The sequence below is a fragment of the Perissodus microlepis genome, chromosome 20, assembly GCF_051167445.1.
Source record: "Perissodus microlepis isolate ML-2025 ecotype Zambia chromosome 20, ASM5116744v1, whole genome shotgun sequence".
Classification (NCBI taxonomy): Eukaryota; Metazoa; Chordata; class Actinopteri; order Cichliformes; family Cichlidae; genus Perissodus; species Perissodus microlepis.
Window position 1 is genome coordinate 13564688 of NC_140480.1, and position 13991 is coordinate 13578678.

A 13991-nucleotide genomic window follows, 5' to 3' on the forward strand; every position below is an offset into this window, starting at 1 on the left:
AGCCAGTCTAAAAGAACTGCAGTTTTTGGCACTTCTGTGGTGGCTTCATTTTTCAGTCACTGGAGATGACTTTGATTAGAAAGTAATTTACAGTACGGGAGAAAAACCAAAACAATTAGCTCCAGCCCGCTAAAAGCTCAGCGCTTTTGAATGTAAACACACTTTCTTGCTGTGCGTGACGTTCCCAATAACACCTAGTCATTTCATTCACTGCAAAATAAATTTTACGGCAGCTTTAAGAGCGTTATTAACGACACAACATAATGCCTTTCAGAGTTACACTGGGAAGCAGTACAGCGGGTCATAATTACTTTATGCTTTCCTCGTTTCTTGTCATCTTCTTTTCTGCATCGTTCAGCTTACTTGTTCGCTTCTGAGTGTTTTATCCGCTCTTTGGACTCAGGCCATAGAATTTTGAACTACATGTGTGATGAATGCGCTGTAGATTCACTCAGCATAAGCCCGTATGGAGTTGGCGCGAGTCACCTCTGGCTTTGAGTGTGCGCCATATTTTTGTGAAGGAAGCTGAAGAGTCTCTTGGTGCCATTATGTCCAAATTTCTCTCCTCTTTCAGCATCCTCTCTGCCGTTCCCAGGCCAATCTGCAAGTCATTACTGGTGTTCCATTAGACAGTGCCCCAGCACAGAGCAAACTCATACCGAGATTACTCTACAGACATTGAGGCTGCCAGTGTGCTTTCACTTCGACTATTCATCCCCGGTTTAAAATAGCATGCAGCTCCCACTGATTTATCAGCGCACATATAAATGTTTGCCATCCTAATAGGAAAATTATAGCTCGCTCGATGGCGCTTAAACTGGAATAAAATTTCATTTAGACATTGTAGTTGGGTTTTTGGATGGCCTCATTATTGTTTACCCCGATCGCCGGATGAATACCGAACGCATTAGAAGGTATAAGTACTTTAAATGTAATTACAGACTTTATGATTTTGCAAAAGCACTTTTTTTTAGCCTTTCACACTGCACACAGTGTCTTAACAAGTCAGAGCTTTTTCAGCATGTTAGAACAGTATATTATAGTTGAATCACTTTAGCGTTTTTAGCAAGCTGCTTTCATCGGGAAGGAAAGTGTCCTAGTGATGGAGCACGTGGCTTAGAAGCAAATGAAGTGGCACTGGTCCTCAAATTTGGATATGATGACAGCCTCACAGTCATGTCCCCTCTGTAATCTGTTAGACCTGTGTTTTACAGTGCAGCATGGTGGAATTAGTAATGTCCGTGTTCCTGGGAGACGCTGCCTCCGGCTCTCAATTTTGTCCACGCAGAAAGAATTAGAATATCCTTTGGTGGATTCTTTTTCCGGCAAAAACACATGCCTAATATCCATAAAAGCCTCATTAAAATGGGGAAGGGGGTTGGTTCCAAAATTGTACTCTTTATGACAAGTAACTGCTACGTTCAATATTCCATGTTTCATAAATGGTGTGGTGGTGGGAGGAGGAGGGGGATCCTCAGGAGTGTTGGTAATTTGTAAGTGGAGATTTTAGGCTGGTGAATTTTCAGTGAGAACAAAGGAGGCCGGGCTGCATGTGGAATCGTGTCTAATGGGGTTGGGTGCTCTTAGGGAGAAAAAGAAAAGGTTTCATAATTACGGTCATCAGGGAGTTGTGACAGATCCTGATGCCATTTCTAATTCATAGTTTTGATTGCAATAAAGAGTAATTTTCCATATTGTGGATCATGTTCAGTATGTCGTTTTTGGGGAGTTTTTTGCCATTACTTAACAGCTTTTTTTTCTCTGGATCTGTGCAGCAGCAATGTGTTTCACCCAGATCTGCAATTTAACTAAAATGTTCTGTCACATTCTCTGCTTATTATTGTCTTTGTAACTCCTTTTTTCCTCGCCTCCAGGAGTGCCCTCAGATCCTGCCTTCCACCCAGATCTACATCCCTGCTGGAGTTATGAGGCCGATCACCCTGCTGGCCCAGAACCTGCCCCAGCCTCAGTCTGGACAGAGAAATTACGAGTGCATCTTTCACATCCAGGGCAACACGCACAGCGTCCCGGCTCTGAGGTTTAACAGCACGAGCATACAGTGTCAGAAGACCACGGTAAGCATTGAAGCATGTAGCACACACGCACATTCGCATGTGGGGAGGCGAAGCTTCCCAACACTCATTTCTGGACAGCCGTGCTGCTGTAAACCAGCGATGTGGGGCAGGAAGACTGGCAGTAATAGACTGGTAGAGCAGAGAGCTGAACTGAGGCATATGGCCACAGGGACTGACTGTCGCAAAAACCACTCTCTCTTCATTCCCACTCCTCACTCCAGCCTCTTAGCCTTCAGTCAAACTGTCAGCACTAAAAGGGGAGCGACCGCTCCGGCGCTGTTAATTTCCCGGGCTCCAATCAGGGCAGGAGACAGAGGGGAGGCGTTTTTAACGACACCAATTATGACTTAACTTAACGAGACATATGATTAACATGCAAAGAGCACGCCGCGGCACTCACTCACTCACGCTGATAGGTCCAATAGCGAGTCCTCTCAGTTAAAAAGGCAGCAGGAGCGGGCGTGCGGCGCTGGCAGCTTTGCGGGGCTGCCTTTTTTTCAGCCTGTCACACACTTGTCAGCGGCTGCGGGTCATTTGCCGACTTCTGCATCGCCACTGGGCTCGAAACGTGACGCTGATTTGCGGCCGCTTGCTGTTTTTGAACTATACAGCGTCGCCCACTTTCTCTCCACAAAGGGAAGAGATTGAGCTTCAGTGCTGTGATCCTGGAAATCGGTCTGCCTCTGATGTTGGATGGTGACACAAAAAATAGTTCTGGGGTATAGTATTGAAGTTGATTTGCAGATCGTAATGATGCCTCCTACAGTTCTTTTGTGCTGTGGAAAGGTAATTTGCGCTTATATAGTCACTTGTGTCTCTATAATTGCTTCATGCAAGTGAGGTTCTTTTAGATTTGGCTTTTTGAGTCGTTATTACTGGTTTCTGGCAGATTTGTCCTCGGTGACCCGATAGTTGAAAGCCTATTGAATAGAGCATGAGCAAAAATACTAATTGCTGTGTGTCTGCTTGAATATTTAAATGACCTGGTCAATGTCAGAAGCTTTCTTTTGGATTCAAATTCATTTTGAAATTACTTTTACATTTCTTGGAATGAGTTGAGACTTCTATTGTTGACATTATAAGAGATTTATATCTAAAAATGTGTTATATGTATAATGGTGATTATTTTTACTTTTCATGTTCAGCTAAATAATAAATATTACCCCACAAAATTCTGTCATCAATATATTAATGAAAAATAAAAAGTAAAATAATTTATTTTTACAGCAGTAATTTGTTTTCAGAGGATTAATGATACAAGATTCAACATCGAGCTAGGGTAGCTAAGCCAGATATTTGGTTGGTATCAAAATCATTTAAAAAAAAAATTCCCAACACCAACAACTGAAATGCATCACAAACCAGGACAGAGCTTTCACTGTGCTTTACAGATGCCTGTAGATGCTCACTGTTGTACCTCTGTCCTGAACTCCTCCGTTTATTTTTGGATTCACTAGAAAATCTGTTGCCACTCATTTTCAGTTCAGTTCTGTGATTAAAGAAAACAAAAGAAAGAAACTGAAGAAAATGAAAGAAAAAGCAGGCAGTGTCCAAAGAAAACCTTCAAAGGACCTTCAGAGAATCTGGAGAACTATTGATCAAAACAAAGTCTGGCTCCAAGGAAGGAAAGGAAATGAGGCGTGTCTCAAGACTTTTACACAGCACTGTATATTCATGGTTTTAAATTTACAAGTACCAAATACATTTTACATTACCTTTTTTATTGAACATAATATTTCTATCAAATGCAGTGGATACAGATTGTTTGCAGCCTGTTTCATGGTTATTAAATGTAAGTATGTAGCATATATAAACATGTAATTTAGGCCTTGTAGTTTATATATTTTCAAACGTTTAAGTATTCTCACATAACGATTATGACTTTTGATGTTTGAGTTTATCTGCTGTCACCATGAAATTACTTGGCTGGTTAGTGTGTAACATCCTGTTGCTAAACAGGTTTGCCTTATTAGTATCTTTAAATTTGTTTCCCTGTTATCACCGTGTGTTACTGGCCATTTGTACATAAATTTCAGTCTAATATTACCTTTACCTAATGTACCCAGCTATTACTTGGTTAGTACTTGGGTAATTGCCTGGTACACACTTCAACTTTTGACCCCACTATTTTCACATTTTTAGCTCTAATAAACATCGCTGCTCTTTGTTGTTCAAATAGGATGGATATCTGTTATGGTTTTTCTGTTCACTCTGTGTTCTGAAAGCCTCCCACACCTCTGAAACCAGCACTTACTCCAGGAAATAGCAGTTTGCATCCCTAGTGTTTGATAGACTCGGATACATTCATTACTACACCACTACTGCTTGCTGCTGCTGAGAGTTGCTGATTCTGGAGGACAGAGACCTTCTTCAGCAAAACTATGATTCACTGGCAAAACCACATGGATATACACACACAAACACACACGAACATACACACAAGTAACACTTATCCACATGCATTTATTTTTTTACTCCTCGGTGCACTTTAATGTGTTGTAAAAATCTCAATGTTATCTCTGCAAGAGTCAGGAAGCATAGGAAAATACAGGTCTCAACACAACTTTGCAGCTGTTGATGAAGCTAGACATAGGAGGCCGAAATGTGTGTGTGTGTGCGTGCGCCTAGTGAGGAATCCTCCATTTCTCCCCCCCGCCTCTCTGCTCGTCAGGTGGGACTGTGATAGGATCCAATTAAGGGAGCTGTAGATAAAATGATGATGAATTGCAGTGGTGCAGTAGACTGACGGACACAAACATACGCACACACTCAAACACACATGCGCCGGCCAGGCAAATGGAAAAAGAAGGAAGCAAAAAGACAAAGAATGAGGGAGCCAAAGAGGAGGTGAGGGAATTTGGGGGAGACAATGACGATGCAACAAAGAGTTTGATGTAGGAAGTGAAAAGAGGGGAGCGAGAAGAATAAAGAGAGACGGAGGACTAAGCTCAGCACGCAGACTAAAGGGAAACAAACAAATGAGGGAGAAACAGATGGAGACAGGATGTATTTGGAATATAAAAGATGTGCATGTTTGAGAAAGTAATTCTGAAAGAAAAGGAAATCATGAGGCGTGAAAAAGTGAAACTGCTGAGAGTAACTAGAACAGCAGAAGGTGGAAGGACATCTGGGACAATAGGGATTGGTTACAAAGTTGTTCAACCATGCAGGGCTGGTTTTCAGACATATCTATTCAGCTCAACAGTACTGTACTCACACAGCTGTGTTAACTGTTTAAGGAGCTGTGACAGTTTAAACGTCGCAAACTCGCTTTGACAAAATAAGTCATTGCAAAACTGGTATGGCAAACTATATATAGCCTTAGTAAAATATCTGCATGCTTACACTCTTAGATATAGGGATAAAGGACAGCCTTCAGTCTTCCTGATCCTTTTGTTCTCCAGTTGCCCGCTGGGTTTTCTCCGGCTTCCTCCTACAGTCCAAAGACATGCATGTTAGGTTAGTTATTGATTTGAAGTTGACTGTAGCTCCAGATTTAAGATAGAGAGAGCTCTGAGTTGTTTTTAAGGCTAGAATAGCTTCACAAAATCCAGTCTATTCCCATGTGAGTGTAGATTGAATTGATCAGTTGTTCTACGATGATATTCAATTTCCAAACTGCAATTACAATTGCAAAGCAAAAGCAGTGCCAATACCCTCTGTTAGTGTTACAATGGCAGTACCAGTATGGCAATCACTGATTTTTCTTAGTCGCAAAGAAGTTGCTGTCCTGTTTTTCTTGTGTGACTGAGGAGTTTCAGGGTACTGCACCAGTGGCAAGTGTTACGGATTCAAATATTGGGGATGGATACAAGAGGAAAAACCACAATAACAACACTGGTCCGGCCGGGTTGAGTCAAACGATGATTTTAATGATCACACGCGTGGGAGATGGACACCGTATGCAGACAGCATCAGATCTCAAAATGGTGGAGCATTGATCAAACTCTTATAGCCTCTAGTGGCCCCACCTAATCATAAAAGCCTAAACATTCACATTCTTTCTCTCACACGGCGCCTAAGCTACGACCTTGGCTCCCTGTTTATCTGCTCCTGCTGAGATGGGGCAGAAAACCTCTCCAGTATGTTCTGTTCTCTTCTAATCAGACAAATAAGGCGATGACTTTCTGCGAACACTATTTCTTATAACTCAGCAGTATAATGCATCATATAACAATATCATTCCTTCACAATAAATCAGCAGTCTAATGTAATGCAAATCAGTTTAACAAATGCAAGAGTTATCACCTTCTTCTAATTCAGGAGAATAATGCAAACTAAAACTACATAATAATTCACAATCTTTAATTAAGTGTCTAACATGGCATAAAATAATATTATAATCTCACACAAGCCATCTCATTACTAAAGGTACAGCTGATTAATGCACAGGGGCTGAACCAAAACAGAAGCGTTCCCCAGCACAGAACTAAAACAACATGCTGAAAGACAGTAAAAAGGCTCAGCTAAAGTGCACATAACTGTGGAGATCTGTGGCTTTTCCTTCACAACACATAAAGTCATTTGATATATTTTAATAATGAAATATGTCGTGGTACAACTTTCATGAGATTAATAACTTTTAAACATACAGGTGTTGTCTTTGTTCCAGTTTGTTCCATGTTTGTGGGGTTTGCTTTACTGTGATATTTTTTGCATAGAAAAAAATGAGAATGGAAACATAAATGGAGAGAATCGCCAAACAGAAGATCTATCTGTGATTGAGAACCTGCGCTCCGGCTAGCATTGTCTCCAGTATTCTCTGTAGGGATTTTGTGTATATGTATCACAGCTGGCTGTGACTGGGATAGTAGAGGGTAATAAATCACAGAGAAAATTAGCCAGCAGTAGATGTACACTCATCCATTCAATCTTACTGTCTCTTTGTGCATTATTTAGCCCCTCACCAAACACTGAAACATTGAACTTGCATACTCAAATACATGAGGGACCTGCAGTATGCGTTGGTGCACATTGAAATATTCACAGGAAAACACATGGTGGCGTGCACATTCGCACACAGGTGCAATGCATGCAGGCTGCGGGGATACCTACTGGTTTGTTCATGGGCAAACACACACACACACACCCACGCATGCACACACAGAGCCTCCCCAGGGGTTTGCAAGCCTAACGTGAAGCAGACATATGGAGATTCTCCACATGATCCTCTTCCTAATCATGTGGAGCAGACAGAGACTGTAGCATCAGCAACAACCAGCAACCTGCTTTACATGATTTATTACACTGACACACATAGGCTATCAAATGTTGTGTGTGTATAGCTGTGTGTACTATCTTCCTGCTATAAGTATATGCATCTGGCACAGTTCTGAGCAGCACAGTAAATTTTGGGAGGATGACAGACTGTGTTCAACTGAATGTTCACGGTCCACAAATTGGGCTAGCCGTAAGAGGGGGAGACTTTTCCTAACTTTCACAAACCTGTTATAGAGTGCACAGCTAATACCTTTGCAGTGCAATGTATTGTAATGATTTCGTCCTGCAGTGGTATATCATAAAAATATTTTTGAAATGCAACTAATTTGCTAAGCTAATCACATTTTGGAAAAGTAATGGGTGTGTCCTTCATTCACAGAGGACTGTAAGGAGTGGCAGAGTAGGTGTTTTAGTAGTAGTGATACTGCAGTATGGAAATAAACTGTTTCAACCTAAAAACTTGCGCTGAATATCTGACACAGGTAAAATAGTAAAATATGCTTAAATCAAAAATAAAAGTCCTATATCAGAAAAATTGTCTCATGATTGCTAATACCATTATATCACTCCATATTACCGTAGTACTTATTGCTTTATATACAGTAGTCAATTTTTCGACAAGTAGTGCCTGGTCTAATCAATAACAATACATGCTATGTTTTAAGTAAGAATATACATGCATATATGTATATGGAATATAATAAAAGATTTTTTAAAACGACCTCCTATTTAAAATTGATAAGTATAAAGTACTCCAAAATAAAGTATTTGTATGTAATTAACTTACTGCTTACTTAGTTTGTTCATTTTTGCAGATTATATATTGTTATTTAGATCTCTATATTATTTTAAACCACTTTGGAGGGGTTCAGTAAAAAGAAATGCAAGTAAAGTTTTATTTTTAATCTTTTTCTGACTATTTTTTTGGAGTTAGATCTACTTCACTTACAAAAGTTTCAAATTTAACAAACACCTATTTAACTTCTTAATTTTCACATAACTTTAGGTGAGATCCATAATTGGCAGTTGCAGCTCAAGTTATTGTGCTGGATGCAGTGAAAAACAAATTGGATCACTTCTGACTTTCAACTTGAATGAAAACAATAAAGAGGAGAGTTACACTAGACAAAGTTCAGCAAGATGGCAGGGCTTTGTGTAAAACCCCCACTTCAGTAATGAGTAAACCAACAATCTGCAAACCTACTGCACCCATGTTGTCACAGGTAAAATAATCTAACATTAAAACACCCAATTGTCCACGCTTAACTAAGAGTAAAGCACTGTGTGATTAAACAAACGGTGCAGTTTAACTGAAAAACACAGCTCCATGGGACTGGCTACTCAGCCCCCACAAACCTCCTTGATATGCACCCCTCAGCATCCTACAATAACTATTGTAAACTCCAGGCTATAACAGTTGACAGCAGGACATTACTATGATTCTGTGCTCAGTAATATTGTTTTTATTGTAAAAGGTAATGTTCCAAGCAGTGAAAATATTCATCTAGTTGGCAGTTCCTCCCAATTATTATGTTGCTACAAAATAAATTAAACAACATATTGTTTATTGCCTGAGTATGTCTAAAAAGCTTAGTTTGGCTACATAAAAACACCTTGATAAAGAAAAAATGCACAATGTCTTGTGTTTTGAGGAGAAATACTTTTTAAATAAAGATGACAACTAAACAATTCACTGTATGGATACAAACTTGATTTTATATTGGTAATATCGCTATTTTAACCTCAAGATATGTACAGTACCTCATATATATATATGCATACACACACACACACACACACACACACACACACACACACACACACACACACATATATATATATATGAACACACACACATATACACGTTTTGTTCAGTAATCACACTTTAGTTACAATTATGTCGTTGCTTGCAAGACAGTTACCTACATGGCAAGTGGGTCGGAAGAAACAAAAAACACCAAAAGTGTCTTTTCCTTCCTGCACACTTGGGCTACAACAAGCTGATTTCAGTTTATGTGGAGGGAGGACAACAATGGTGGAGGGGTCTTAAACTTTTTGGGAGTGGCTATGTAGATGTTACTGTTGTTTTTTTTATTGCATGAAAAAACAAGAAAACTATGAAAAAAAGTGCAACCTGGCTCAATGACAGAAATGACCATGTTATCCTGCTATCACAACAGCAACTATTTGCAAGCATCTGCACAGGTAGCATGCTAACACAAAGCTAGCAAAGAATCCAGCGTGATGTTAAAGCAATAGTTGTGCCATGAAGTGATTTTCAGTAATTGCCAAAAAACTGTTGGCCATATTTAACCTTTTGTAAATGACTTGTTGGCCGTTAATCTGTCAAACATATCTTAAAAATATCTCATGAATGATTTAAAGTCATTTTGAGCCAGAAAGAACATTACCACAACATGGACATGGGTAGCCCGACAGCCAGAGCCTTAAAAGTGGACAAGGGCAGTGATGAGCAGTCTTCACTTTCAAGGTCTAAGATATTATCCATAGTTTCTGTTATAATCCTTAGCTTTTTTCTCCCTTTGAGTTACAGTTTTGGTTACTTTTTCTCAGTGCCTTCTGCGATCCCACTATCTGCATTCAACGGTTTGTCTAAAATGACTTTGTCATTCAGTTTCTTCCTGTTTTATTTTGAAGGTGGCTCTCTTTGCTTTTACATACCTGCTTAGTTCCTTTCCCCACCCTCATTATGGTCTTGACTGAGTTCTCCTGTGCCTTATTATCCATCTTCCTTTAGTGATTATTTAGTCTGTGTTTTCTGCTTGGCTCTTCGTCAGGTTGCTGGGTATAACTGTTGTTCCTGTGTATTCTCTCATTCTTAAGTAGCCTACATTTACTTTGTTCTTGTTCTGCATGTAATCAGGTCACTATTACATTTGTGATAAAACGTGTTTGCTGACGCTAATTAACTGCACTTCCACGCACACAGTGTTTACAGTAGCCTGTATACCATACATTCTCTGTGATCTTAATACTGGGGAAATTAGTTGTATCATCCATTAAAGGGGATGCGGTATCTATTTTCTTCAGTGCAAAAGCCAAAATTAAACATATGCAGTTCATTATTATTTGATAATCCCGTATTAAATTGGGTAGAACTGTAAAGGAGGACTTGCTGAGTGTGTATGTCTATGTGTCTGTGCGTGTGTGCACTAGTAGTATATTTTTAACACATACTCAGGTATCCTTCAACATGACTAATTACATGAGTGTGACCTGCACATGGACACAGACACACACGCACACACACATAAATGTGTGCATGTCTTGCTTTTTCTAGCTCTGCCCCCCTCACCAGCCAGCTGCTCTGTTTCGTTAACATCGGCACTTTTCGGTTCCTCAGACGCTTGCATGCTCCCTTGGTCTCCCTCTCTCTCTCTCTCTCTCTCTCTCTCTCTCTCACTCACACACACACACACACACACACACACACACACATATACAGCCCATATCTATTCATACAATCCGTAGAGACATGCAATCCATGGAGACGATTCATGTAGCAAGAGAATAAATGAGTGCAGAAGCAGATAACGAATGAACCTGAGCCAGGCTGGTGTGTTACTGTAATGAGGCCAGGGACGGCTTTGTGCTCACCTTGTACTTTTTACACCTCCTCCCCTTCCCTCTTCTTTTTTCTCCTCATGTCACCTCCCCTCCCTCCCTTGTCCCCTCTCATCGCCCATCCTCCTCTCTATGCCTCTCTTGTCCCTTATCTCCTCCATGGTTAAACTTCTCTTCCTACCACTGTCCTCTACTATTTTTTTTTCTTTTTGCCCCTGTTCTCTCCCTCTTACTCCCCCACCTGTTCTTCTTTTCCTCTACTTGTCATCCCATACTGACTCTCATCGCCTTTCCTCTCTTTATTCTTTGCCTCTACATTGCTGCCCTTGTTAATCCCTGCTCTCCGTTGCTAATACCACTCCTCTCACTTTCCCCTTATCTGCTCTTTAGCTTCCCTCCATCCACCTAACTTTCATCTACCACATCCTCTTTTTTCCTCCTCTCCTCTGCTCTCCTCCCTAGGGGGACCTACACTGAGAGTTGTCTCAGGTAGATTAATTACATGCAGTGACATGAAGGAGCTGGCCAGAGGCTTTAGTAATGAGTCTGATTACTCATCTCCAGCAGCTCTGTGCACTCAGGGGAGGAAAGGCGGGACAGTAGGCCAGCAGAGGGGCCTCTCAGTAGGGAAAGAGCAACTTTCACATATGGGGTTCCACCAGTACACCAGTGTTTCTGGCATTTCAGAATCATTTCAGAATCAGAATCAGAATCAGAATACTTTATTGATCCCTGGGGGAAATTATTTTTTTGTTACAGTTCTCCATTATAAACCAACATTAAGACAAGACAGACAATACGCTAACTAAGAATAGTACAATATATACATATATATATATATATATACATAAGTCACTCATTAATAAATAGCTGGAAAAGAAACATGTGTAGTTGTAGCTGTAACCAGTGTGTTAAGTGGATGCGTTGTACAGGGAGATGGCCACAGGCAGGAAAGATTTCCTGTGTCGTTCAGTGGTGCTTTTCGGTAATCTCAGTCTCTCACTGAACGAGCTCCTGTGACTGACCAGCATGTCATGGAGTGGGTGGGAGGTGTTATCCAACATTGTCTTTATCTTGGACAGCATCCGCCTCTCCGACACCACCTTGAGGGAGTCCAGCTCCATCCCCACAACATTACTGGCCTTACGGATTAGTTTATTAAGTCTGTTGGCATCTGCGACCCTCAGCCTGCTCCCCCAGCATGCAACAGCATAGAGGATCGCACTGGCCACAACACACTCATAGAAAATCCTGAGCATTTTCTGGCAGATGTTGAAGGACCTCAGTCGCCTCAAAAAATAGAGACGACTCTGGCCCTTCCTGTAAAGTGCTGTGGTGTTTTTAGCCCAGTCCAGTTTATTGTCATTTATGTTATTTGGAGGGCAGGTTAACTTCTGACATTCTTTTTTTTGTTAATCAAGCATTTTGATTTATCTGAGGAAAAACATGTTTATTTGGTTATAAAACCAATTTCTTATTAAGTTATTCTTTTTACTGGTTTTCACTGTGGTGCAGGTTGGTTGCCAGTTCTTCCTTGATGGCAGCCTACATATAGACAGTGACAATCAAACATTATGTGGCAATAAATTTTGTAGACGAGCGAAGGCGATGTAGTATATTACAACTGATATTGATATTTGGTGATTTAAGTATTTGATATTTCGATGGAGGCATTTTTAAAAAAAAAAATTGATTACCTTTAACATTTAATATGTGCAACTATTCATGAGTCTTCTTGTATTCACGATTACTCATTTACTTTCTGCCCAGCTCACCTGCTTGTTGCATTTGTGGTGTTCGAAAATGAAATGCATGTTACCACCAAGGAAGTTGCATTGTGCCCTCTGGTGGATAAACTATGCAACATTCATAACAAAGTTGAAGGGTGTTTCTCACATCTCTTCTGTCCTTTTTAAAAATATAGTTTATCGGCTATTATAAATGTTGCTACTGATATATCAGCAAATAGCTAACACAGGCTGATGCATCACCCGGCTTGTATTCTACAGGAAGAACATCATGAAGGATATCATGAAGTGCATCAGTTTCTGTTGTAGCCCCTCCCATAACCACTGACATCACTGGTTCCAACTTTGATCCCAGTAGTATCGTGACGCAGTGGCAGTTTGTCAGGTTACGCCACGTAACCGCAGAGAAAAGATCTGATCAGCGTAGCATTGATTTGATTTGATTTACATTCCTCTAACAATGAATCCTAACAACTCCCCTGATTAACGATCTAGTCCAATCAGCAGGCCAAAATATAACTGGTCCACTGCTTTTCCATTGTAACACATGTGTCTGTGTACCTGATGACAGTCCCATCAAATTCAGCTCTACTTTATCTTCAGTGTCTAACGAGTAAATATCATTATTTATTTGAGCATGATAACCTCATATTGTAAACATCATATCAGGATTGACATTAGCTTTACAGTGTGGGTGTGTGAGTAATGCTAAATTGCAGTTTTTAAAATGGCAAAATGTGCATAATCGGATTTTAATTTACTACATTTTTTTGAACTTCAGCTTTGCAGGCCCTTGGCATACCTGTTGTTTAATGACTTTATTTCTAAAGTGGTTTTAGCTTCCTCCTCTGCTGCTTCTGTCTCTTTGTGTTTCCTCTTCTCCCCTGGCTTCCATCTCCCCTCCTGTCTTATTTTTTCAGCGTTAAATCAGCTTACCATTTTTCTGGGACTCCGGAGCGTCCCCCAGGAAGCGAGTTAGACAGTGGGTGATGCTCAGTGTGACTGGGTGGCACGGTGTCACAATGTGGTTTGTGTCAGCATTTTAAACCATGTGACAGCATGAATAAAGCATGATGTGGCGGGCAGCGGGGTGGGCAGAGACTGACAAGGGAACAAGCCTGCCCAGTGTTTTGGGGAAGGCGGACAAGTCGAAACTCTTAAAGTTTAATGGGGGCCACGCCGCAGAGAGAAGAAAGGTAGTGTGTGGGGATGTGTGTGCGAGTGGGCCGTGTGGTTTCATTGGGTTTCCATAGACAGTCCTTCAACCAGTGGGATGTAATAGTGTTACTAATAAAGTCAACAGCCTACCTCATGCATGGTGCGTTAGGGTCACATTGAACTAGTGGGAAGGGAATATGTTCAG

General features: G+C 40.6%; 1 protein-coding gene across 3 annotated transcripts in view; it reads left to right on the top strand.

Moving 5' to 3' along the window:
* LOC146364258 (plexin-A1-like) overlaps positions 1 to 13991 on the top strand; it is a 309896-nt gene that overhangs the window by 193283 nt on the left and 102622 nt on the right. For all 3 annotated transcript variants that reach the window (XM_084916148.1, XM_084916150.1, XM_084916149.1), the window contains exon 10: positions 1875 to 2075. In XM_084916148.1, the coding sequence (XP_084772274.1) occupies positions 1875 to 2075 (201 nt within the window). The remainder of the gene's footprint in view (positions 1 to 1874; positions 2076 to 13991) is intronic.